The sequence below is a fragment of the Heterodontus francisci genome, chromosome 7 (genome assembly GCF_036365525.1).
Source record: "Heterodontus francisci isolate sHetFra1 chromosome 7, sHetFra1.hap1, whole genome shotgun sequence".
In the NCBI taxonomy this organism is placed as follows: Eukaryota; Metazoa; Chordata; class Chondrichthyes; order Heterodontiformes; family Heterodontidae; genus Heterodontus; species Heterodontus francisci.
The window spans coordinates 1,008,451-1,036,394 of NC_090377.1; the positions used below are offsets into that span (position 1 = coordinate 1,008,451).

General features: G+C 47.2%; 1 protein-coding gene across 1 annotated transcript; it reads left to right on the plus strand.

Moving 5' to 3' along the window:
* The first annotated feature begins 1,621 nt into the window (after positions 1-1,621).
* LOC137371808 (large ribosomal subunit protein eL43) lies at positions 1,622-23,623 on the plus strand. Its single transcript, XM_068034694.1, has 4 exons — positions 1,622-1,705; positions 2,011-2,139; positions 10,915-10,997; positions 23,501-23,623. The coding sequence occupies exons 1-4, from the start codon at positions 1,703-1,705 to the stop codon at positions 23,562-23,564; spliced, it is 279 nt and encodes a 92-aa protein (XP_067890795.1). The 5' UTR covers positions 1,622-1,702; the 3' UTR covers positions 23,565-23,623.
* Positions 23,624-27,944: the final 4,321 nt, after the last annotated feature.

Genomic DNA, 27,944 nt, shown 5'->3' on the forward strand with positions numbered 1-27,944 from the left:
GCCACCTGATGCCAAGTATTCTCCGGAGGCAGCGAAGATGGAATGAATTGAGACGTCGCTCTTGGCTGACATACATTGTCCAGGCCTCGCTGCCATAGAGCAAGGTACTGAGGACTGAGTACAGAATGTATTACTACACACAAAGGAAGTTTCACAGTATTTACCAGTACAGAAACAGCCCATTCAGCCCAACTGGTCCATGTGGGTGTTCATGTTCAACACGAGCCTCTTCCAACATTCTTTATGTCACCCTATCACCATATCCTTCTATTCCTTTCTTTCTCATTTCTTTATATAGGTTATAGAATCATAGAATCATAGAGTCGTATAGCATAGAAACAGGCCCTTCGGCCCACTGCGTCCATGCCGACCATAATGCCTATCTATACTAACCCCACCTGCCTGCATTAATTCCATATCCCTCTATGCCTTGCTCATTCAAGTACCTGTCCAGATGCCTCTTAAATGTCGCTACTGTTCCTGCCTCCACCACCTCCTCTGGCAGCTCATTCCAGATACCCACTATTCTTAGTGTGAAAAATTTACCCCTTTGATCCCCTTTAAACCTCCTCCCTCTCACCTTAAATCTACGCCCTCTAGTTTTAGTCACCCCTACCATGGGAAACAGACTCTGGCTATCTACCCTATCTATGCCTCTATCATGTCCCCTCTCAGCCTCCTTCGCTCCAGGGAAAACAGACCCAGCCTATCCAATCTCTCTTTATAACTCGAGCCCTCCAAACCAGGCAACATCCTTGTGAATCCTTTTGCATCCTCTCTAGCTTAATCACATCTTTCCTGTAGTGCGGCGACCAGAACTGCACACAGTACTCCAAATGCGGCCTAAAAAACGTTATGTACAACTGTAACATGACGTCCCAACTCTTGTACTCAATGCCTCGGCCGATGAAGGCAAGCATGCCATACGCCTTCTTCACCACCCTGTCTACCTGTGCTGCCACATACAGGGAACTATGTACTTGCACCCCAAGGTCTCTCTGCTCAACAACACTCCCCAGGGCCCTGCCATTCACTGTATATGTCCTGCCCTGGTTTAACTTCCCAAAATGCATCACTTCGCACTTGTCTGCATTAAATTCCATTTGCCAATCCCTTGCCCACTTTCCCAGTTGATCTATATCCTGTTTTAACCTTAGACAACCTTCTTCACTGTCCACTATACCACCAATTTTGGCGTCATCTGCAAACTTACTAATCATGCCCCCTACATTCACATCCAAGTCATTAATATATATGACAAACAACAGAGGGCCCAGCACCGATCCCTGCGGCACACCGCTGGTCACCGGCCCCCAATCTGAAAAACAACCCTCCACTATCACCCTCTGCCTCCTATCACCAAGCCAGTTTTGTATCCAATTGTCTAGTTCACCCTGGATCCCATGTGTTCGAAACTTCAGACCAGTCTACCATGCGGGACCTTATCAAAGGCCTTGCTAAAGTCCATATAGACAACGTCTAAGATGCCCCGCTTAAATGGGTCAACGATCTGTGAGCAATCTCTGTTCATATTTGCTGATGATTATGTATTATTTCATTCAGACAGTTCAAGGAGGCTCTCTCTTTAAGAAAGGAGGGCGCTGTGCCTTTAAATCCGCGACGATCCCGGATTACGCACGCGCAGCCGCGCTGCTAGTGCGCATGCGTGGGGCTCCCTCTCTCTCTCTGGTGAATCGGGAAGATGGTGAGTGGCGGTTGCGGGAGCGGGGAATCAATCCGCCGCCATCCGGCATCCTGGAGCCCATCGGCGGCTATACAGGCACCGGGACACCGCTGCACATCTCCAGCTAACCGGGGGGCCGAGTATTGAGCGTGTTAAACCTGTACAATAGTCCCGGGCTGCAGGCCCGGCCGGGGCCGGGGGGGGAAGGTGCGGGGATGGGCCGGGGCCGGGGCCGGGGCCGGGGAAGGTGCGGGGATGGGCCGGGGATGGGGATGGGCCCCCGGGAGCTGAGCCTCTCTTTACCCCTGTTGTTGTTCCTATCACAGGCCAAGCGGACCAAGAAGGTGGGGATCGTGGGGAAATACGGAACCCGCTATGGAGCCTCACTCCGTAAAATGGTGAAAAAGATCGAGATCAGCCAACACGCTAAATATACCTGCTGTTTCTGCGGGAAGGTGAGTGCGGCCCCCAGAGCCCCCCAAACAACCCCAGTGTTAGACAGTGAGACCCTCACCCACCAATACTGTACCCCAGTGTTGTACAGTGAGACCCTCACCCACCAGTACTGTACCCCAGTGTTATACAGTGAGACCCTCACCCACCAGTACTGTACCCCAGTGTTATACAGTGAGACCCTCACCCACCAGTACTGTACCCCAGTGTTATACAGTGAGAGACCCTCACCCACCAGTACTGTACCCCAGTGTTATACAGTGAGACCCTCACCCACCAGTACTGTACCCCAGTGTTATACAGTGAGACCCTCACCCACCAGTACTGTACCCCAGTGTTATACAGTGAGAGACCCTCACCCACCAGTACTGTACCCCAGTGTTATACAGAGAGAGACCCTCACCCACCAGTACTGTACCCCAGTGTTATACAGAGAGAGACCCTCACCCACCAGTACTGTACCCCAGTGTTATACAGAGAGACCCTCACCCACCAGTACTGTACCCCAGTGTTATACAGAGAGAGACCCTCACCCACCAGTACTGTACCCCAGTGTTATACAGTGAGACCCTCACCCACCAGTACTGTACCCCAGTGTTATACAGTGAGAGACCCTCACCCACCAGCACTGTACCCCAGTGTTATACAGAGAGAGACCCTCACCCACCAGTACTGTACCCCAGTGTTATACAGTGAGACCCTCACCCACCAGTACTGTACCCCAGTGTTATACAGAGAGAGACCCTCACCCACCAGTACTGTACCCCAGTGTTATACAGTGAGACCCTCACCCACCAGTACTGTACCCCAGTGTTATACAGAGAGAGACCCTCACCCACCAGTACTGTACCCCAGTGTTATACAGTGAGAGACCCTCACCCACCAGCACTGTACCCCAGTGTTATACAGAGAGAGACCCTCACCCACCAGCACTGTACCCCAGTGTTATACAGAGAGAGACCCTCACCCACCAGTACTGTACCCCAGTGTTATACAGTGAGACCCTCACCCACCAGTACTGTACCCCAGTGTTATACAGAGAGAGACCCTCACCCACCAGTACTGTACCCCAGTGTTATACAGTGAGACCCTCACCCACCAGTACTGTACCCCAGTGTTATACAGAGAGACCCTCACCCACCAGTACTGTACCCCAGTGTTATACAGAGAGAGACCCTCACCCACCAGTACTGTACCCCAGTGTTATACAGTGAGACCCTCACCCACCAGTACTGTACCCCAGTGTTATACAGTGAGAGACCCTCACCCACCAGCACTGTACCCCAGTGTTATACAGAGAGAGACCCTCACCCACCAGTACTGTACCCCAGTGTTATACAGTGAGACCCTCACCCACCAGTACTGTACCCCAGTGTTATACAGAGAGAGACCCTCACCCACCAGTACTGTACCCCAGTGTTATACAGTGAGACCCTCACCCACCAGTACTGTACCCCAGTGTTATACAGTGAGAGACCCTCACCCACCAGCACTGTACCCCAGTGTTGGACAGAGAGACCCTCACCCACCAGTACTGTACCCCAGTGTTATACAGTGAGACCCTCACCCACCAGCACTGTACCCCAGTGTTATACAGTGAGTCCCTCACCCACCAGTACTGTACCCCAGTGTTATACAGTGAGACCCTCACCCACCAGCACTGTACCCCAGTGTTATACAGTGAGTCCCTCACCCACCAGTACTGTACCCCAGTGTTATACAGTGAGACCCTCACTCACCAGTACTGTACCCCAGTGTTATACAGTGAGACCCTCACCCACCAGTACTGTACCCCAGTGTTATACAGTGAGAGACCCTCACCCACCAGCACTGTACCCCAGTGTTATACAGTGAGAGACCCTCACCCACCAGCACTGTACCCCAGTGTTAGACAGAGAGACCCTCACCCACCAGTACTGTACCCCAGTGTTATACAGTGAGAGACCCTCACCCACCAGTACTGTACCCCAGTGTTATACAGTGAGAGACCCTCACCCACCAGTACTGTACCCCAGTGTTATACAGTGAGAGACCCTCACCCACCAGTACTGTACCCCAGTGTTAGACAGAGAGACCCTCACCCACCAGTACTGTACCCCAGTGTTAGACAGAGAGACCCTCACTCACCAGTACTGTACCCCAGTGTTAGACAGAGAGACCCTCACCCACCAGTACTGTACCCCAGTGTTAGACAGAGAGACCCTCACCCACCAGCACTGTACCCCAGTGTTAGACAGAGAGACCCTCACCCACCAGCACTGTACCCCAGTGTTAGACAGAGAGACCCTCACCCACCAGTACTGTACCCCAGTGTTATACAGTGAGACCCTCACTCACCAGTACTGTACCCCAGTGTTATACAGTGAGACCCTCACCCACCAGTACTGTACCCCAGTGTTATACAGTGAGAGACCCTCACCCACCAGTACTGTACCCCAGTGTTATACAGTGAGAGACCCTCACCCACCAGCATTGTACCCCAGTGTTATACAGTGAGAGACCCTCACCCACCAGCACTGTACCCCAGTGTTAGACAGAGACCCTCACCCACCAGTACTGTACCCCAGTGTTATACAGTGAGAGACCCTCACCCACCAGTACTGTACCCCAGTGTTATACAGTGAGAGACCCTCACCCACCAGTACTGTACCCCAGTGTTATACAGTGAGAGACCCTCACCCACCAGTACTGTACCCCAGTGTTATACAGTGAGACCCTCACCCACCAGTACTGTACCCCAGTGTTATACAGTGAGAGACCCTCACCCACCAGTACTGTACCCCAGTGTTATACAGTGAGAGACCCTCACCCACCAGTACTATACCCCAGTGTTATACAGTGAGAGACCCTCACCCACCAGTACTGTACCCCAGTGTTATACAGTGAGAGACCCTCACCCACCAGTACTGTACCCCAGTGTTATACAGTGAGAGACCCTCACCCACCAGTACTGTACCCCAGTGTTATACAGTGAGAGACCCTCACCCACCAGTACTGTACCCCAGTGTTATACAGTGAGACCCTCACCCACCAGTACTGTACCCCAGTGTTATACAGTGAGAGACCCTCACCCACCAGTACTGTACCCCAGTGTTATACAGTGAGAGACCCTCACCCACCAGTACTGTACCCCAGTGTTATACAGTGAGAGACCCTCACCCACCAGTACTGTACCCCAGTGTTATACAGTGAGACCCTCACCCACCAGTACTGTACCCCAGTGTTGTACAGTGAGACCCTCACCCACCAGTACTGTACCCCAGTGTTATACAGTGAGACCCTCACCCACCAGTACTGTACCCCAGTGTTATACAGTGAGACCCTCACCCACCAGTACTGTACCCCAGTGTTATACAGTGAGACCCTCACCCACCAGTACTGTACCCCATTGTTATACAGTGAGACCCTCACCCACCAGTACTGTACCCCAGTGTTATACAGTGAGACCCTCACCCACCAATACTGTACCCCAGTGTTATACAGTGAGAGACCCTCACCCACCAGTACTGTACCCCAGTGTTATACAGTGAGACCCTCACCCACCAGTACTGTACCCCAGTGTTATACAGTGAGACCCTCACCCACCAGCACTGTACCCCAGTGTTATACAGAGAGAGACCCTCACCCACCAGTACTGTACCCCAGTGTTATACAGTGAGACCCTCACCCACCAGCGCTGTACCCCAGTGTTATACAGTGAGAGACCCTCACCCACCAGTACTGTACCCCCGTGTTATACAGTGAGAGACCCTCACCCACCAGTACTGTACCCCAGTGTTATACAGTGAGACCCTCACCCACCAGCACTGTACCCCAGTGTTATACAGTGAGACCCTCACCCACCAGCACTGTACCCCAGTGTTATACAGAGAGAGACCCTCACCCACCAGTACTGTACCCCAGTGTTATACAGTGAGACCCTCACCCACCAGCACTGTACCCCAGTGTTATACAGTGAGATACCCTCACCCACCAGTACTGTACCCCAGTGTTATACAGTGAGAGACCCTCACCCACCAGCACTGTACCCCAGTGTTATACAGTGAGAGACCCTCACACACCAGTACTGTACCCCAGTGTTATACAGTGAGACCCTCACCCACCAGTACTGTACCCCAGTGTTATACAGTGAGACCGTCACCCACCAGTACTGTACCCCAGTGTTATACAGTGAGACCCTCACCCACCAGCACTGTACCCCAGTGTTATACAGTGAGACCCTCACCCACCAGCACTGTACCCCAGTGTTATACAGTGAGAGACCCTCACCCACCAGCACTGTACCCCAGTGTTATACAGTGAGAGACCCTCACCCACCAGCACTGTACCCCAGTGTTATACAGTGAGACCCTCACCCACCAGCACTGTACCCCAGTGTTATACAGTGAGAGACCCTCACCCACCAGCACTGTACCCCAGTGTTATACAGTGAGAGACCCTCACCCACCAGCACTGTACCCCAGTGTTATACAGTGAGAGACCCTCACCCACCAGTACTGTACCCCAGTGTTATACAGTGAGAGACCCTCACCCACCAGCACTGTACCCCAGTGTTATACAGTGACAGACCTGTCCCCACCAGTACTGTCTTCTTTGGCCTCCTTATCTCGAGAGACAATGGGTAAGTGCCTGGAGGTGGTCAGTGGTTTGTGAAGCAGTGCCTGGAGTGGCTATAAAGGCCAATTCTAGAGTGACAGACTCTTCCACAGGTGCTGCAGAGAAATCTGTTTGTCGGGGCTGTTGCACAGTTGGCTCTCCCCTTGCGCCTCTGTCTTTTTTCCTGCCAACTACTAAGTCTCGTCGACTCGCCACATTTTAGCCCTGTCTTTATGGCTGCCCGCCAGCTCTGGCGAATGCTGGCAACTGACTCCCACGACTTGTGATCAATGTCACAGGATTTCATGTCGCGTTTGCAGACGTCTTTAAAGCGGAGACATGGACGGCCGGTGGGTCTGATACCAGTGGCGAGCTCGCTGTACAATGTGTCTTTGGGGATCCTGCCATCTTCCATGCGGCTCACGTGGCCAAGCCATCTCAAGCGCCGCTGACTCAGTAGTGTGTACAAGCTGCGGATGTTGGCCGCCTCGAGGACTTCTGTGTTGGAGATACGGTCCTGCCACCTGATGCCAAGTATTCTCCGGAGGCAGCGAAGATGGAATGAATTGAGACGTCGCTCTTGGCTGACATACGTTGTCCAGGCCTCGCTGCCATAGAGCAAGGTACTGAGGACACAGGCCTGATACACTCGGACTTTTGTGTTCCGTGTCAGTGCGCCATTTTCCCACACTCTCTTGGCCAGTCTGGACATAGCAGTGGAAGCCTTTCCCATGCGCTTGTTGATTTCTGCATCTAGAGACAGGTTACTGGTGATAGTTGAGCCTAGGTAGGTGAACTCTTGAACCACTTCCAGAGCGTGGTTGCCAATATTGATGGATGGGGCATTTCTGACGTCCTGCCCCATGATGTTCGTTTTCTTGAGGCTGATGGTTAGGCCAAATTCATTGCAGGCAGCCGCAAACCTGTTGATGAGACTCTGCAGGCACTCTTCAGTGTGAGATGTTAAAGCAGCATCGTCAGCAAAGAGGAGTTCCCTGATGAGGACTTTCCGTACTTTGGACTTCGCTCTTAGACGGGCAAGGTTGAACAACCTGCCCCCTGATCTTGTGTGGAGGAAAATTCCTACTTCAGAGGACTTGAACGCATGTGAAAGCAGCAGGGAGAAGAAAATCCCAAAAAGTGTGGGTGCGAGAACACAGCCCTGTTTCACACCACTCAGGATAGGAAAGGGCTCTGATGAGGAGCCACCATGTTGAATTGTGCCTTTCATATTGTCATGGAATGAGGTGATGATACTTAGTAGCTTTGGTGGGCATCCAATCTTTTCTAGTAGTCTGAAAAGACCACGTCTACTGACGAGGTCAAAGGCTTTGGTGAGATCAATGAAAGCAATGTAGAGGGGCATCTGTTGTTCACGGCATTTCTCCTGTATCTGACGAAGGGAGAACAGCATGTCAACGGTTAATCTCTCTGCACGAAAGCCACACTGTGCCTCAGGGTAGACGCGCTCGGCCAGCTTCTGGAGCCTGTTCAGAGCGACTCGAGCAAAGATTTTTCCCACTATGCTGAGCAGGGAGATTCCACGGTACTTGTTGCAGTCACCGCGGTCACCTTTGTTTTTATAGAGGGTGATGATATTGGCATCGCTCATGTCCTGGGGTACTGCTCCCTCGTCCCAGCACAGGCATAGCAGTTCATGTAGTGCTGAGAGTATAGCAGGCTTGGCACTCTTGATTATTTCAGGGGTAATGCTGTCCTTCCCAGGGGCTTTTCCGCTGGCTAGAGAATCAATGGCATCACTGAGTTCCGATTTGGTTGGCTGTATGTCCAGCTCATCTGGTAGAGGCTGGGCTGCATTGAGGGCAGTCTCAGTGGCAGCAGTCTCCTTGGAGTACAGTTCTCGGTAGTGCTCAACCCAGCGGTCCATTTGTTTGTGTTGGTCAGTGATTATGTCCCCTGATTTAGATTTGAGGGGGGGCGATCTTCTTGATGGTTGGCCCAAGAGCTCTCTTCATGCCATCATACATTCCTCTGATGTTTCCGGTGTCTGAGGCCATCTGAATATGACTGCATAGGTGTTGCCAGTAGTCGTTTGCGCAGTGCCTAGCTGTTCTTTGTGCAGTGCTTCTGGCTGCTTTATGTGCTGCGGATGTTAAATCGCTGGGGGCTTTCTTGTAGTTCAAAAGTGCAATGCGCTTAGCAGCTATGACAGGTTCCAGCTCTTCATTATGAGATTGAAACCAGTCTGCATTTCTCTTCGCACTTTTGCCGTAGGTGGTCAAAGCTGACTCATAGATGGCGTCTCTGATGTGGGCCCGTTTGGTCTCAGCATCCCCTGTGGGAGTGTTTTGAAGGGCTGTTACAAGTGAATTTAGAAATTTTTGTAACAGCTGTGGGTGAGAAATTCTGCTCGTGTTGATGCGCGGGTGGCCCTTCTGCTTGGAATGATGCAACTTCTTTGGTCTGAGTCTAACCTTGCTGCACACCAGGGAGTGGTCGGTGTCGCAGTACTGTACCCCTGTGTTATACATTGACAGACCTGTCCCCACCAGTACTGTACCCCGGTGTTATACACTGACAGACTCTCACCCACCATTACTGTACCCCAGTGTTACACAGTGACAGACCTGTCCTCACCAGTACTGTACCCCAGTGTTACACAGTGACAGACCTGTCCTCACCAGTACTGTACCCCAGTGTTATACACTGACAGACCCTCACCCACCATTACTGTACCCCAGTGTTACACAGTGACAGACCTGTCCTCACCAGTACTGTACCCCAGTGTTATACAGTGACAGACCTGTCCTCACCAGTACTGTACCCCAGTGTTACACAGTGACAGACCTGTCCTCACCAGTACTGTACCCCAGTGTTACACAGTGACAGACCTGTCCTCACCAGTACTGTACCCCAGTGTTACACAGTGACAGACCTGTCCTCACCAGTACTGTACCCCAGTGTTACACAGTGACAGACCTGTCCTCACCAGTACTGTACCCCAGTGTTACACAGTGACAGACCTGTCCTCACCAGTACTGTACCCGTGTTATACAGTGACAGACCTGTCCCCACCAGTATTGTGCACCAGTGTTACACTGACAGACCACCCCTTCCCGCTTGCTCACTCCCTCCCGGCCTGGCCGGGCCTGCCCGCTCTCTCCCTAACCTCCGGCCATTGTGTGCTGCCATGTGTTTAGGTTGTCATCGTGTGATTATTTGAGCAGCGCCATCTTTAATCCTGGCAGCTGTCTGACTTCCCAGATTGGGACATTTTAGTGGCACAGACTGCATCTGCGCATGTGCCACTGCAGCGCCCCCTCGTGGTTGCGTTGTCAGCAAATGCAGCCTTTCAAAATACTAGAATCGCACCTCTCCCCTCACTGCATCAAGCTGCCAGAGTTTAGTACTCTGTAGAAGTAGTACTCCGTCGAACTGGACTCTGCTACTTACTCCATGCATTAGCAAAAGCCTCCTGTATTTATACTCGCAAAACTTCCAAGGACCTGAGTCAGCCCCTGCTGATATAGTCAACAGTTCTTTTGAACCACCCACCAGTACTGTACTCTCATTATACAATGTCAGACCTGTACCCACCAGTGCTGTTCCACCAGTGTTAGACAGCAGTAGGCCAGTATTCCATTGTTGTACAGTGACCGATCTGAGCCCATGTTATATAGTGACAGAGGTATACCCACCAGTACTATTATCTAGTCTTATACAGTGACCGATCTGTGCCCATGTTATACAGTGACCGATCTGTGCCCATGTTATACAGTGACAGAGGTATACCCACCAGTACTATACTCTAGTATTATACAGTGACCGACCTGTTGCTGTCAATCCTGTTTCACCAGTGCCATATAATGACCAGCCAGTACCTGCCAGCGCTGTGCACATGTTAGTGACAGACCTGTAACCAGTACTGGGCCTCAGGATTATATCGTGATAGACCTGTTTCCACCAGTACTGCATGCAGTGTTATACAGTGACAGACTTGTTTCTGTTGTAATGTATATTATTGTTATACTTGACAGACTTGTACCCACCAGTCCTGTAGCCCTGTGTTATGCTGTGGCAGAGCTGCTTGTAATCCCTTTCCAGTGTGGGATATAATACAGCAAGTCATGGTTCTGCTTGGACATTGGGCATGTTGTAGGTGTCCTGAGGTTGAGTGAGTGATTCTATTGCTGTGAGTGACACTTGTTTCCTTATCGCAGACTAAGATGAAGCGGAGAGCGGTCGGTATCTGGCATTGTGGATCCTGCATGAAAACAGTGGCTGGAGGGGCTTGGGTCTACAAGTAAGTGTGAGCAGCTTGTTTGGGGTCAAGGTGGAGCAGTAGGACACGATGGGAATGGGGAGCAGTGTGGGTGGGAGAGTGCATTGAGGAGGGGAGCGGGGAAAGGATGGGTTTGAGGGGCGGTGGAGGTTGGGTTAGAGAGCAGTGAAGTTGTACAGGCTGGTGAGTCTGTATGGGGCTCAGCCTAACCCATTTTGTCATGTGGATTTTACCCGGATACAAAAACTTGCATTTTTACAGCACTTTTCACAACTTTGTACATATGAACTCGGAGCAGGAGTAGGCTATTTGGCCCTTCAAGCCTGCTCCACCATTCTATAAGATCGTGGCTGATCTGTTAGTGGATTCAACTCCACTTTCTTGCTTATCCCCGATACCCTTTCACTTCCTTGTTTGTCAAGAATCTGTCTACCTCTGCCTTAAAAATATTCAATGGCCCTGCCTCCAATGCTCTCTGGGGAAGGGAGTTCCACAGACTCATGACCCTCTGAGAAAATTTTTTTCCAAATTCTCTGTCTTAAATGGGAGACGCCTTCATTTTAAACTGTGCCCACTAGTTTTAGATGCTCCCACAAGGGGAAACATCCTTTCAACATCCACTTTGTCAGGTACCCTCGGGATCTTGCATGTTTCAATACGATCACCTCTTATCCTTCTAAACTGCAATGAATACAGACCTATCCTGTCCAACCTTTCCTCATAAGATAACCCCTTCATCTCAGGAATCAGTCAAGTGAACCCTCTCTGAACTGCTTCCAATGCAATTATATCCTTTCTTAATTAAGGAGACTAAGACTAGACAATATTCTAGATGTGGTCCCACCAATGCCCTGTACAACTGTTGCATAACTTCTCTACTTTTATATTCCATTCCCCTTGCAATAAAACGACAACATTCCATTTGCCTTAATCACTTGCTTGAGAGATTTCTTCACCCAGAGAGTGGTGAACCTGTGGACTTCTACCACGGAAAGCAGTTGAGGCCAAATATTAAATATATTCAAGAAAGAGTTAGATATAATTCTTGAGGTTAATGGGATCAAGGGATGGGGGCAGAAAGCGGGAACAGGTTACCTGAGTTTGGATGATCAGCCATGATCGTATTGAATGGCGGAGCAGGCTTGAAGGGCCGAATGGCCTACTCCTGCTCCTATTTTTCTATGTTTCTAGGACACCCAGATCCCTCTGCATCTCAGAGTTCTGCAAACACTCTTAAATAAAATGTTGCTTTTCTATTCTTCCGACCAAAGTGGACCACACTTTCCCACATTATACTCCATCTGCCAATTCTTTGCCCACTCACTTAACCTGTTGTTACGCCCAAGGCAGGCATAATGTACTGTTAATTCAGTCCCATTACTCCACAGGTCACAACAAATTAGTAAAGTTTCCCACCTACAGGAGAATAGCCAAATTAAACACTCTATTTGTCCCCCACAATAAAGCACACCAAACCAGGTTTCTTTAAATGTCAACAAAATTAACTGTTTATGAATAAACTAAGTCTTAAACTATAATATGAGAACTCTATATGTGAAAAAGATTCTTTTAAAACTTGTTATTCGTGTCGTGCAGTCTGTCCCACTCAGTTCAAACACCAAGTTTCAGCATTCAATGCTCACAGAACAATCCTTTTTCTCAGTTTTTAAAACTCAGAATTCTAAGCTGTCCAATAAAAAAACAAAACTCTTATGACACCTCCACCCTTAGCGAAATGAAACACCATTCTTGAATGCGTTTCATTACAATGTAAAACTCCCAGGGCAACTCCCTCCCGACAGTATACCACTGTGCCGCCACCTCTGCTGGGTCTGTCCTGTCGATGGGCCAGGACATAAACGGGGATGGTGATGGCAGTGTCTGGGACATTGTAAGATATGTTTCTGTGAGTATGATTAGGTCAGGCTGTTGCTTGACTAGGCTGTGGGACAACTCTCCCAACTTTGACACAAGCCCCCAGATGTTAGTAAGGAGGACTTTGCAAGGTCAACAGGGCTGGGTTTGCTGTTGTCGTTTCCGGTGCCTAGGTCGATGCCGGGTGGTCCGTCTGGTTTCATTTCTTATTGACTTCATAGTGCTTGGATACAACTGAGTGGCTTGCTTGGCTATTACTGTGGGTCTGGAGTCACATGTAGGCCAGACCAGGTAAGGACAGCAGATTTCCTTCCCTAAAGGACATGAGTGAACCAGATGGGTTTTTATAACAGTCGACAATGGTTTCATGGCCGTCAGTAGACTAGCATTTTAATTACAGATTTATTAATTGAATTCAAATTCCACCTTCTGCCGTGGCGGAACTTGAACCCTTGTTCCCAGAGCAATACCCTGGGTCTCCTGGTTACTAATCCAGTGACAATAGCACTATGCCACTGCCTCCCCTTCAATGATACTCATGACCATATGCTCTAATCATTGTTTTGAGAGTTTGATGGTACCTTTCTAAAGCTCCCGGTGACTGTGGGTAATATGCTGAAGATTTTAACTGTTTGAACAAAGAAAATTACAGCACAGGAACAGGCCCTCCAAGCCTACGCCGATCCAAATCCTCCATCTAAACCTGTCGCCTATTTTCTAAGGGTCTGTATCTCTTTGCTTCCTGCCCATTCATGTATCTGTCTAGATACATCTTAAAAGACGCTATCGTGCCCGCGTCTACCACCTCCACTGGCAATGCGTTCCAGGCACCCACCACCCTCTGCGTAAAGAACTTTCCACGCATATCTCCTCTAAACTTTTCCCCTTTCACTTTGAACTCGTGACCCCTAGTAATTGAATCCCCCACTCTGGGGGGGAAAAGCTTCTTGCTATCCACCCTGTCTATACCTCTCATGATTTTGTACACCTCAATCAGGTCCCCCCTCAACCTCCGTCTTTCCAATGAAAATAATTCTAATCTACTCAACCTCTCTTCATAGCTAGCGCCCTCCATACCAGGCAACATCCTGGTGAACCTCCTCTGCACCCTCTCCAAAGCATTGGTAATGTGGCGACCAGAACTGCACGCAGTATTCCAAATGTGGCCGAACCAAAGTCCTATACAACTGTAACATGACCTGCCAACTCTTGTACTCAATACCCCGTCCGATGAAGGAAATCATGCCGTATGCCTTCTTGACCACTCTATTGACCTGCGTTGCCACCTTCAGGGAACAATGGACCTGAACGCCAAAATCTCTCTGTACATCAATTTTCCCCAGGACTTTTCCATTTACTGTATAGTTCACTCTTGAATTGGATCTTCCAAAATGCATCACCTCGCATTTGCCCTGATTGAGCTCCATCTGCCATTTCTCTGCCCAACTCTCCAGTCTATCTATATTCTGCTGTATTCTCTGACAGTCCCCTTCACTATCTGCTACTCCACCAATCTTAGTGTCGTCTGCAAACTTGCTAATCGGACCACCTATACTTTCCTCCAAATCATTTATGTATATCACAAGCAACAGTGGTTCCAGCACGGATCCCTGTGGAACACCACTGGTCACACGTCTCCATTTTGAGAAACTCCCTTCCACTGCTATTCTCTGTCTCCTGTTGCCCAGCCAGTTCTTTATCCATCTAGCTAGTACACCTTGGACCCCATGCGCCTTCACTTTCTCCATCAGCCTACCATGGCAACCTTATCAAACGCCTTACTGAAGTCCATGTATACGACATCTACAGCCTTTCCCTCATCAATCAACTTTGTCACTTCCTCAAAGAATTCTATTAAGTTGGTAAGACATGACCTTCCCTGCACAAAACCATGTTGCCTATCACTGATAAGCCCATTTTCTTCCAAATGGGAATAGATCCTATCCCTCAGTATCTTCTCCAGCAGCTTCCCTACCACTGACGTCAGGCTCACCGGTCTATAATTATCTGGATTATCCCTGCTACCCTTCTTAAACAAGGGGACAACATTAGCAATTCTCCAGTCCTCTGGGACCTCACCCGTGTTTAAGGATGTTGCAAAGATATCTGTTAAGGCCCCAGCTATTTCCTCTCTCGCTTCCCTCAGGAACCTGGGATAGATCCCATCCGGACCTGGGGACTTGTCCACCTTAATGCCTTTTAGAATACCCAACACTTCCTCCCTCCTTATGCCGACTTGACCTAGTGTAATCAAACATCTGTCCCTAACCTCAACATCCGTCATGTCCCTCTCCTCGGTGAATACCGATGCAAAGTACTCGTTTAGAATCTCACCCATTTTCTCTGACTCCACACATAACTTTCCTCCTTTGTCCTTGAGTGGGCCAATCCTTTCTCTAGTTACCCTCTTTCTCCTTATATATGAATAAAAGGCTTTGGGATTTTCCTTAACCCTGTTTGCTAAAGATATTTCATGACCCCTTTTAGCCCTCTTAATTCCTCGTTTCAGATTGCGCCTACAATCCTGATATTCTTTCAAAGCTTCGTCTTTCTTCAGCCGCCTAGACCTTATGTATGCTTCCTTTTTCCTCTTAGCTAGTCTCACAATTTCACCTGTCATCCATGGTTCCCTAATCTTGCCATTTCTACCCCTCATTTTCACAGGAACATGTCTCTCCTGCACGCTAATCAACCTCTCTTTAAAAGCCTCCCACATATCAAATGTGGATTTACCTTCAAACAGCTGCTCCCAATCTACATTCCCCAGCTCCTGCCGAATTTTGGTATAATTTTGATACCCAAATTATCCATTACTTGAAATATTTTGGACATGAAATTAGAGCTTTGATCCGATTGAACTTCAAGTGGTAATCCATATCTCGTAAAGAATTGGGTTAACTTCTCAACTACTACTTTAGCAGTAATTGTCCTCAAGGGAATGGCCTCTGGAAATTGAGTAGCCATATCCATGATAGTGAGTATATATTGATGTCCTGCTTTTGTTTTTGGCAAGGGTCCTACGCAGTCTAACAATGCCCTACTAAATGGTTCCTCAATAACTGGTATGGGAATTAGAGGTGCCAGTTTTATGGTCAGTTGTGGTTTTCCCACAATTTGGCACATATGGCATGTCCTACAGAACTGCCTCACATTCTTTGTAAGGCCTGGCCAGTAGTAATGTTGACTCACATTTGATTTGGTCTTACGGATTCCCACGTGTCTTGCTACAGGAATGTCATGTGCTAACCTTAATAAATCCTGGCGATATGTAGGTGATGCCACTACCTGTCGAACAACCGTCCATTCTTCGTCCGCAGCTCTATGAGACGGTCTCCATTTCCTCCTCAAAACCCTGTCTTTACCATAATAGCCTTCTGGAATTCCTTTTGCCTCAGCTTCTGTCAGAGCCGACTGTACTATTCTGTATAACTGTGTATTAGCTTGCTGAGCTGCAATTACAGAAGATTTGTTAAACATCTCATTTGGATTATCTAAATCCCCAAAGAAAGTTTCAGATACTTGACTATCTATTTGGTGCCAATTTTACCTCCGACAACGGAACTTGTTTAGCCGTTGCTCGGGTTGCTACACATGCAGGTTTCTCTGTGGCTACGGGCAAAACTGATGCTCTTGCTCCGGCCAAATCATTCCCTAGGAATAGGTCAATTCCCTCTACTGGCAAGCTACAACTACAGTTACCATCCCAGACATTGTCACACTCTAGGTGCACTTGTTACAAAGGTACTCCCCGCCAATACCATTAATTAAGACCTCAGCGTTCAGTGCACCAGCGTACCTTTCCCCAGCAAAAGTGTTTGGGTTGCTCCTGTATTCCTAAGTGTAATGATAGGTTTGCCTGCCTCACTTGAGGAATATGGAGTTGCGTTTCCTTTCGACAAGAATTCCCTATAACTCTCAGCCTCTACACTCACTTTAGTTTTTGTATCTGGTTTTACTGCTGCCTTGAAAGCTACAGCCTGGTCTGCTGTATCTCAGTCAGAGCCCTTTTTTCTGCATTAGCTTTATGTACCCCAAGAAGTCCCATGTGTTTACCTTGCAACATCCAGCATTCTGAATGAAGATGTCCCACCTTGTGGCAATGATAACACTTTGGCTTGTGGACCTCACTTCTACCCTCAGCATCTTCCTTTCTAGCCTGAGGAGGGGATCCTGGGGTGTTCCCAGCTGTTCCTTCTTGTCCCTGGCTACTTGCCTTCCTTTCACTCTCCCACCTCCTATTCTTCTCAGATTTGTGAAGGTGATGGACAAAGGGTTTTGCCTTATTCGCAAGCTCAAAATCATCAGCAATTTCCGCTGCTTGTCGGGCTTTTAAAACTTTCTAGTTCTGAGTTCTTGCTACTGGAGGGATTGAATTTTTAAACTCTTCCAAGAGAGGCTTAGAAACATAGAAAATAGGAGCAGGAGTAGGCCATTCGGCCCTTCGAGCCTGTGCCATTCATTATGATCATGGGCGATTATCCAACTCAGTAACCTGTTCCCGCTTTCACCCCCCCCCATATCCTTTGATTCCTTCAGACCCAAGAGCTATATCTAACTCCTTGAAAACTGCTCAACTGCTTTCTGTGGTAGCGAATTCCACAGGCTCACCACTCTCTGGGTGAAGAAATTTCTCCTCATCTCAGTCCTGAAAGGCTTACGCCGTATCTTTAGACTATGACCCCTGGTTCTGGGCTCCCCCACCATCGGGAACATCCTTCCTGCATCTGCCCTGTCAAGTTCTGTTAGAATTTTATAGCTTTCTATGAGATCCCCCCCCCTCACTTTTCTGAACTCCAGCAAATATAATCCTAACCGACTCAATCTCTCCTCATACGTCAGTCCCACTGCCCCAGGAATCAGTCTGGCAAACCTTCGCTGCACTCCCTCTATAGCAAGAACATCCTTCCTCAGATAAGGAGACCAAAACTGCACACAATATTCCAGGTGTGGCCTCACCAAGGCCCTGTATAATTTCAGCAAGACATCCCTGCTCCTGTACTCGAATCCTCTCGCTATGAAGGCCAACATACCATTTTCCCTTTTTACCGCTTGTTGCACCTGCATGCTTACCTTCAGCGACTGGTGTACGTGAACACTCAGGTCTCGCTGCATATTCCCCTCTCTCAGTTTATAGCTGTTCCGATGATAATCTGCCTTCCTGTTTTTGCTACCAAAGTGGATAACCTCACATTTATCCACATTATACTGCATCTGCCATGCATTTGCCCACTCACTCAACTTGTCCAAATCACCCTGAAGTCTCTGCATCCTCCTCACAACTCACCCTCCCACCCAGTTGTGTGTCATCTGTAAATTTGGAGATATTACGTTTAGTTCCTTCATCTAAATCATTAATATATATTGTGAATAGCTGGGGTCCCAGCACCGATCCCTGCAGTACCCCACTAGTCTCTGCCTGCCATTCGGAAAAGGACCCGCTTATTCCTACTCTTTGTTTCTTGTCTGCCAACCAATTTTCTATCCATCGCAATACACTACCCCCAACCCCATGCACTTTAGTTTTACACACTAACCTCTTATGTGGGACTTTGTCGAAAGCCTTCTGAAAGTCCAAATAAACCACATCCACTGGCTCCCCCTCATCAACTCTACTAGTTACATCCTCGAAGAATTCTAGTACATTTGTCAAGCATGATTTCCCTTTCATAAATCCATTCTGACTCTGTCCGATTCTACCACGGTTCTCTCAGTGCTCTGCTATAAAATCTTTGATAATGGACTCTAGAATTTTCCCCACTACTAACGTCAGGCTGACTCGTCTATAATTCCCTGCTTTCTCTCAACCCCACTATTTAAAAAGTGAGGTAACATTACCTAGACTCCAATCTGTAGGAACTGTTCCAGAGTCTATACAATCTTGAAAGATGACCACCAATGCATCCACTTTTTCTAGGGCCACTTCCTTAAATACTCTGGGATGCAGATTATCAGGCCCTGGGGATTTATCAGCCTTCAATCCCATCAATTTCCCCAACATCATTTCTCTACTAATACTGATTTCCTTCAGTTCCTCCCTTTCATTAAACCCTGTGTTGCCCAACATTTCTGGTATGTTATTGTTTCCTCCTTTGTGAAGACAGAGGCAATTCTCTAAGGTTCTCGTACATGCCTTCTATCTTTACTGCCCATATCCAACGATCAAAATTAATTTGCTTTACCCTCTCCAATTCTACATAAGTCTGCTCAGTCAATCTCTGGAGGTTCTGAAACTTCTGACGTAAGCTTCAGGGACTAACTCATAGGCAGCGAGAATAGCCTTTTTTGCCATCTCATAATCTGCAGAAGCCTCTTTGGGGAGCATGGCATAAGCCTGCTTTGCATAAGCAGTGTCCAACCTTCCTTTGGCAATTTCATTTGTTTGGCTATTTTTTCAAAAGATACGAAAAATGCCTTTATGTCCCTTTCCTCAAACTTGGGGAGAGCTTGAATAAATTTAAACAGGGTCCTGTGCTGGATTCAGATTCTTCCTGACCTGAATTTTCCCTGGAGTCAAGACCACCCTTTGGTCATAGTTCCATCTCTTAATTTGAATTCCTTGGCTTCTCTTTCACTTTCTCTCTGAAATGCTCTTTCGTTCTCCCTTTCCTCTTTTTCCAATTCCAGTTTTCTTAATTCCTTTTCAGCCTCGAGTTTTCTTAGTTCCATTGCTTTTTCTTTTTCCTGTTCAATTTTTTTTATTTCTTGTTGCTGCTCCAGGATATTTTATTTTTAACTGAATTTTAGCCAATTCAACCGCATCACTCTCTGACTTACTATCTTCTTTCAGTTTCAGATGTTGGGCAATTATCTCTGCTCTTTTAGCACCTGATTTTAATTCTAAGCCCAATTGTGCTGCCAAATCTTTTTAAAGTTTTCAAGTCAATGAGGGACACGTTCCCCTCCCTGGAAAACCGCAGCGACTGCTAACGCCATCGAAACCTGGTTCTTTTATTTTTTGCTGGAATTACTCAGGAGGTCTGGCAGCATCTATGGAGAGAGAAGCAGAGTTAACGTTTCGGGTCAGTGACCCATCATCAGAACTGAAGTGTCTGAAGGCAGTTCTGATGAAAGGTCACTGACCTGAAACATTAACTCTGCTTCTCTCTCCACAGATGCTGCCAGACCTGCTGAGTATTTCCAGCATTTCTTGTTTCTATTTCAGATTTCCAGCATCTGAAGTATTTTTCTTTTTTTCTTTTTATTCCCTCATTCAAATTAGCTTTCTACGCTGACAACCAATTTAAGATTGTAAGTGGGGCTTGCAGTGTGGCACATTTGCGCGTACTGGAAGCTACACGTATTAATACACAGGGCCCTGTTCTTTGCAGACAGAAAGAACATGGACAAACATTGCGTCTGTTTCAGCTGAACAAAATAAGTGACAGCCATTTGTTGGTTCATTCCTCAGGGCAATGCCTTGACTAATCAGAGTCAAGCTGCCCGGTTTAAATTTTAAACAAAACTTGGCAGTTAACTGTCAGTCACCGTAGACTGGTGCATTCACCATGGTAATGCCTCTACCAATCAGAGTTCACTTGCTAACCAATCAGCACTCTTCTCATGCAGTACAAGTTGTTTTCCTTTACATTGGTTATTCTTGCGATTGTCCTGATGAGCAAGACGAAAAGCTTCGACAACATGTCTCTATTTGCAGCAATAATGAGATACTTTCTGTGAAAAAGATTCTTTTTCAACTTCTTATTCTTCACATTCATATGTGCACACACAGACGCACACACATACATTCAAAACAACCGTTTAACTGGGTGAAAAGGCTTTTACGGTTTACAACTTTTTTTTAGGAATAATAAAATAATTGGGTTGTCAGTCTGGTAGCATATTTCTGGGTCAGTGAGGTGTCCCAGAGTCGAACAGTCGGATGCCACTCGAAGTCTGTCCAGGCGAGGTTGATGGACAGTCTGATAGATAGGCATTCAAGGCAATTCATCTACAGCAGGCATCACACAGGTCTTTCAGCAAAGGGTCTAACAACAGGTCGGCTTGGATTTTGAAGTAGCAGTCTAGCAGTAGAAGCTTTCTTGAGATTTCAGGATCTCCCAAAACACACAACAGGAATCACTCTTGAGGCAGGGATTCTTGAGGCACTGGAGGCAATAGGAAACTGCTGCCTTCAAATGCAGTGCTTCCTATGTGCAAAGCAATCTTCCTCCACAGAACGTAGCAACTCCTCTTCTCTCTTGGGTCTTTTTCTCTCTCCAGGCAGACCACAGCCACACCTCAAATGTAGGATTTCTTTTTCCAGAGAGTAGGTCTTTTCTCTGGTCTGCAAAACAGATTGCAGCCAGGTCTTACTGCATGCTGCTGGTGCAGAAGGGAAACCAAAACACTAACAAGTCATGTGACCTGCTCAGAAAAACAGAAAGCAGTTGAGACCAAATATTAAATATATTCAAGAAAGTGTTAGATATAATTCTTGAGGTTAATGGGATCAAGGGATGGGGCAGAAAGCGGGAACAGGTTACCTGAGTTTGGATGATCAGCCATGATCGTATTGAATGGCGGAGCAGGCTTGAAGGGCCGAATGGCCTACTCCTGCTCCTATTTTTCTATGTTTCTAGGACACCCAGATCTCTCTGCATCTCAGAGTTCTGCAAACACTCTTAAATAAAATGTTGCTTTTCTATTCTTCCGACCAAAGTGGACCACACTTTCCCACATTATACTCCATCTGCCAATTCTTTGCCCACTCACTTAACCTGTTGTTACGCCCAAGGCAGGCGTAATGTACTGTTAATTCAGTCCCATTACTCCACAGGTCACAACAAATTAGTAAAGTTTCCCACCTACAGGAGAATAGCCAAATTAAACACTCTATTTGTCCCCCACAATAAAGCACACCAAACCAGGTTTCTTTAAATGTCAACAAAATTAACTGTTTATGAATAAACTAAGTCTTAAACTATAATATGAGAACTCTATATGTGAAAAAGATTCTTTTAAAACTTGTTATTCGTGTCGTGCAGTCTGTCCCACTCAGTTCAAACACCAAGTTTCAGCATTCAATGCTCACAGAAAAATCCTTTTTCTCAGTTTTTAAGCACACAGAATTCTAAGCTGTCAAATTAAAAAGACAAAACTCATGACACTATTTATATCCCTTTGCAGACTCCTTATATCCTCTTCACAACTTGCCCTCCTGCCTGACTTTGTGTCATCAGCAAATTTAGCAAGCACACGTTCTGTCCCTTCATCCAAGTCATTGATCTGGATTGTAAATAGTTGAGGCCGCAGCACTGATCACTGTAGCACTTCACTCTTTACAGCTTGCCTACCTGAAAATGACCCATTTATCCCTGCTCTGTGTTTCCTGATAACTAACCAATCCTCTGTCCATGCTAATATGTTATCCCCCTACACCATGTGTTTTTATTTTGTGTCATAAACTTTGATGTGGCACCTTATCAAATGCCTTTTGGAAGTCCAACGTTTACTCTGTTTATACTTCTGCCCCTTGGGGCTTTGAGAAGGTGGATGCTGAGAGGATGTTTCCCCTTATGAGAGACTAGAATCAGGGGATACAGTTTTAAAATAAGGGGTCTCCCATTTAAGAGAGATAAGAATTTCTTTTTTTGCGGGTTGTTGGTCTGTGGAATTCTCTTCCCCAAAGGGCAGTGGAGGCAGGGCAATTGAATATTTTTAAGGCTCAGTTAGATAGATCTTGATTGACAAGGGAGTCAAAGGTTATAGTGGGTAGAGTTGAGGCCATAATCAGATCAGTCATGATCTTATCAAATGGCAGAGCTGGCTTGAGGGGCTGAAGGGCCTACTCCTACTCCTAATTTGTATGTTCAGGTTGATGACCTTTCATCAGACCATCTGATAACACTCTTTCATTCTGCACAGATGCTGCCAGAATCTGCTGAGCATTTGCAGCATTTTTCTTCTGTTTTTCTTTCCAGATTTCTAGCATCCATAGTAGTTTGCTTTTGTTTCAGATGATCTGATCACTTATCTCATTGCTGTTTGTGGAATCTTGCTGTGCACAAATTGGCTCTGGTGTTCCCTACGCTGCAACGGTGATTATACTTTAAGGGATGTCCTGAGGTCATGGAAAGTAGTGTCGTAGCCTAGGCATGGTTTTAGGAGGTGCAGACTTGCCTTGCATCTGCACCCCTCTCGACCTCTCAGGCTGTCCCGAGGAAAGATGAAAGCTTATACGTCTGGGGCCGTTTCGGTCGCAGGAGTTTCTAGAAGGTACTAACTTGAGGGAAACACAAACCACCTAAAGGGACTCCAGATTTTGTCAGGTTTACTCCCTGAGCCATTAGCTGTTGATGTTAATGTTGAAGGCACTGACTCGCAGTGCCTATTTTTGGCACAAATGTAGGGATGATCTTGTCCTCCGGGTGTGCGAAGGGGACAGCTGCAGATCGCTGCTTCTCACCTCCAGGTTGTCACCTCTATTTTTCAAACTCTCCCAACTATTACGCCCACAGGTGGTCAGTCTGAGATGATTGAGGTCATGGAAAGGTGCTATAGAAATGAAAGCTCTTCCTTTTTTGCCTGCGCTGTGACTGTTTGGAACAATGTTCTGGCTTATTCCTGATTGGAGGTGTGTCTCTGCTGTATTTGGGGGTGATCCCGGGGTCTTGTTCTGACATGCTCTAACTCTGCTTTTTCTCCCCCAGCACCACCTCAGCCGTTACTGTAAAATCTGCAATTCGCCGTTTACGGGAGCTGAAGGACCAGTGAGCACGGACAGGGAAGCAGCTTATTCGTCACCAAATAATAAAGGGTTAAAGGCAAAGGCACTACTGCTTCCTGGTCATTCATTTACTGTCAGTACCTGTAAACAACTGAAGTATAGGTGTCGTAAGGGAGACAACTAGACCGTATTCTGAAGTCTAAGCAAATGCTGGGTAAACTCAGCAGGTGTGGTAGCATCTGTGGAGAGCGAAACAGAGTTTCTTTCATCAAAACTGAAAAAAGTTAGAAATGTAATAGGTTTTAAGCAACTGAAAGGGAGGAGGGTGGGAAGAACAAAAGGGAAGGTCTGATTGGGTGGAGGGCAAGCCAGATTAAATGATCAAAGGTTTCGTGGTGCAAAGCCAAAGTGAGTGGTAATGGGATAAGTAAAGAAATAAAAGATGTGTGTAGATGAGGTGTGAATGACAGGATAGTGACTGTCTGAACGGCAAGTAAAGGGATTAAGAATAAAACAAGAAAAAAGAACACAATGGGGGCAGAGATTAAGGAAAATCCCAAGGCTTTTTATACATATATAAAGAGCAAGAGGGTAACCAAGGAAAGGGTTGGCCCACTCAAGGACAGAGATGGGAATCTATGTGTGGAGCCAGAGGAAATGGGCAAGGTACTAAATGAGTACTTTGCATCAGTATTCACCAAAGAGAAGGACTTGGTGGATGATGAGCCAAGGGAAGGGAGTGCAGATAGTCTCAGTCATCTCATTATCAAAAAGGAGGAGGTGTTGGGTGTCTTGCAAAGCATTAAGGTGGATAAATCCCCAGGGCCTGATGGGATCTACCCTAGAATACTGAGGGAGGCAAGGGAAGAAATTGCTGGGGCCTTGACAGAAATCTTTGCATCCTCATTGGCTACAGGCGAGGTTCCAGAGGACTGGAGAATAGCCAATGTTGTTACTTTGTTTAAGAAGGGTGGCAAGGATAATCCAGGAAATTATAGGCTGGTGAGCCTTACGTCAGTGGTCGGGAAATTATTGGAGAGGATTATTCGGGACAGGATTTACTCTCATTTGGAAACAAACGAACTTATTAGCGAGAGACAGCATGGTTTTGTGAAGGGGAGGTGGTGTCTTACTAATTTGATTGAGTTTTTTGAGGAAGTGACGAAGATGATTGATGAAGGAAGGGCAGTGGATGTTATCTATATGGACTTTAGTAAAGCCTTTGACAAGGTCCCGCATGGCAGACTGGTACAAAAGATGAAGTCGCACGGGATCAGAGGTGAGCTGGCAAGATGGATACAGAACTAGCTCGGTCATAGAAGACAGAGGGTAACAGTAGATGGGTGTTTTTCTGAATGGAGGGATGTGACGAGTGGTGTTCTGCAGGGATCAGTGCTGGGACCTTTGCTGTTTGCAGTATATATAAATGATTTGGAGGAAAATGTAGCTGGTCTGATTAGTAAGTTTGCGGACGACACAAAGGTTGGTGGAGTTGCCGATAGTGATGAGGATTGTCAGAGGATACAGCAGGATATAGATCGGTTGGAGACTTGGGCGGAGAAATGGCAGATGGAGTTTAATCCGGACAAATGTGAGGTAATGCATTTTGGAAGGTCTAATGCAAGTGGGAAGTATACAGTAAATGGCAGAACCCTTAGGAGTATTGATAGGCAGAGAGATCTGGGCGTACAGGTCCACAGGTCACTGAAAGTGGCAACGCAGGTGGATAAGGTAGTAAAGAAGGCATACGTCATGCTTGCCTTCATTGGTCGGGGCATAGAGTGTAAAAATTGGCAAGTCATGTTGCAGCTGTACAGAACTTTAGTTAGGCCACACTTAGAATATTGCGTGCAATTCTGGTCGCCACACTACCAGAAGGATGTGGAGGCTTTGGAGAGGGTACAGAGGAGGTTTACCAGGATGTTGCCTGGTCTGGAGGGCATTAGCTATGAGGAGAGGTTGGAAAAACTCTGATTGCTTTCACTGGAACGACGGAGGTGGAGGGGCGACATGATAGAGGTTTACAAAGTTATGAGCGGCATGGACAGAGTGGATAGTCAGAAGCTTTTTCCCAGGGTGGAAGAGTCAGTTACTAGGGGACATAGGTTTAAGGTGCGAGGGGCAAAGTTTAGAGGGGATGTGCGAGGCAAGTTTTTTTACACAGAGAGTGGTGAGTGCCTGGAACTTGCTGCCAGGGGAGATGGTGGAAGCAGATACGATAGCGATGTTTAAGAGACATCTTGACAAATATATGAATAGGATGGGAATAGAGGGATATGGGCCCCGGACGTGCAGAAGGTGTTAGTTTCGGCAGGCATCAAGATCGGCGCAGGCTTGGAGGGCCGAATGGCCTGTTCCTGTGCTGTTCTTTGTTATGATCTAAAATTGTTGAACTCAATGTTGAGATTAGAAGGCTTGCAAAGTAGTTCCCCAAAATAAGGTATTGCTTTGGGAACCTGCATGGTTTCTAGCTCTGCCTGTCTTTTTGTGGACTACGTGGAACATTCCTTGTTCCAGTCCTACTCGGGCCCTCTTCCTCACCTCTTTTTCTGATGCATTGTTGACTGCTCTCCTGAACTGGAAATTTTCAAGGAATTTGCTTTCAATTTCCATCCTTCTCTCACCTTCATGTGGTTCATCTCTGACTCGACTCTTCCCTTCCTTGACTTCTCTTTCTAAATTTCTGGGGGTAAGCTATCAATCAACATTGACTGTCAGCCCACTGACTCCCGTAGCTACCTTGACTACACTTCACACTCAGCTTCCAGTAAACGCTCCTTTGCATTCTCCCAGTTTCTCTGTCTCCATTGTATCTGTTCAGCTTTCCATACTAGTGCTTCCGATGTGTCTTCCTTTTTTCCCCAACAGAGGATTCTTTCCCCGCCCCACCCTGCTGCTGACAGGGTCCTAGGCTGTATCTCTACTTCACAGAATCACAGAATAATACAGTGCAGAAGAGGCCCTTCGGCCCATCGAGTCTGCACTGGTGCATTAAAACACCTGACCTGTCTACCTAATCCCATTTGTCCCCCGCACGTGGCTCATAGCCTTGAATGTTATGAGAGGCCAAGTGCTCATCCAGGTACTTTTTAAAGGATGTGGGGCAACCCGCCTCTATCACCCTCCCAGTCAGTGCATTCCAGACCGTCACCACCCTTTGGGTAAAAAAAGTTCTTCCTCAAATCCCCCTTAAACCTCCCGCCCCTCACCTTAAACTTGTGACCCCTCGGAACTGACCCTTCAACTAAGGGGAACAGCTTCTCCCTATCCACCCTGTCCATGCCCCTCATAATCTTGTACACCTCGCTCAGGTCACCCCTCAGTCTTCTCTGCTCCAGCGAAAACAACCCAAGCCTATCCAACCTCCCTTCATTGCTTAAATGTTCCATCCCAGGCAACATCCTGGTGAGTCGTCTTTGCACCCCCTCCAATGCAATCACATTCTTCCTATAATGTGGCGACCAGAATTGCACCAGCTGTGGCCTTACCAAAGTTCTGTACAACTCCAACATGACCTCCCTGCTTTTGTAATCTATGCCTCGATTATTAAAGGCAAGTGTCCCATATGCCTTTTTCACCACCCTATTAACCTGCCCTTCTGCCTTCAGAGATCTATGGACAAACACGCCAAGGTCCCTTTGTTCCTCGGAACTTCCCAGTGTCAGGCCATTCATAGTTCACGCACTCTCAGAACCATGATAGGGTTTCCCTTGTCCTCACCTTCAGTGAATCATCCATGCTATTTTTGCCACCTCCAGTGTAATACCACCACCAACTGCATCTTCCCCTCCTCTCCTTTAAACATTTTGAAAGGACTCTTCCCTCTGCGACACCTAGTCCATTCCTTAGTCAACCCTAATACCCCCTCCCTTTCCTACAGCCCCTTTCCATGCAAGCAAGGAGATGCAGCACCTGCCCTTTTACCTCCTTTCTCACTTTAGGTCCCAAACACTCTTTCCAAGCGGTTTACTTATAATTTCAGTTTAGTATGCTGTATTTGCTGCTCACAATATGGTCTCTACATTGGGGAGACTTTGTGGAACATTGCTGGAGTGTGCCAATGAAGCTCAACACAAGCTCAAGCAACACCTCATGTTTCGACTGGGCACTTCACAAACTTCTGGACTCAATGTTAAGTTCAGTAATTTTAGATCATAACCTTTGCTCCCATTTTGCTTTGTTTTTTTTACTCACTGGTTTGTTTTTATCCTCGTTTCTTAATCTCTTTACTCTGAGTTCAGTTGGCTACTATTCTGCCATTCACATCTCATCTGGAGCTATCATCTGTCTCTGAAGAGAGAATCAGAGTTGATCTTCCAGGCTAATGACCTTCCACCAGAAAGGGAACTGACAGGTCACCTACCTGAAACGTTGGGCTGTATTTTTAAAGGACTGTACTGAGAGCTGGTGAGGAGTTTTAAGGGTTA

Excerpts from the sequence above, each read along its gene's own strand:
- LOC137371808 (XM_068034694.1), top strand. Across the intron at positions 2,140-10,914 it reads CCTGCTGTTTCTGCGGGAAG|ACTAAGATGAAGCGGAGAGC; the intron begins GTGAGTGCGGCC and ends TCCTTATCGCAG. Across the intron at positions 10,998-23,500 it reads GGAGGGGCTTGGGTCTACAA|CACCACCTCAGCCGTTACTG; the intron begins GTAAGTGTGAGC and ends TTTCTCCCCCAG.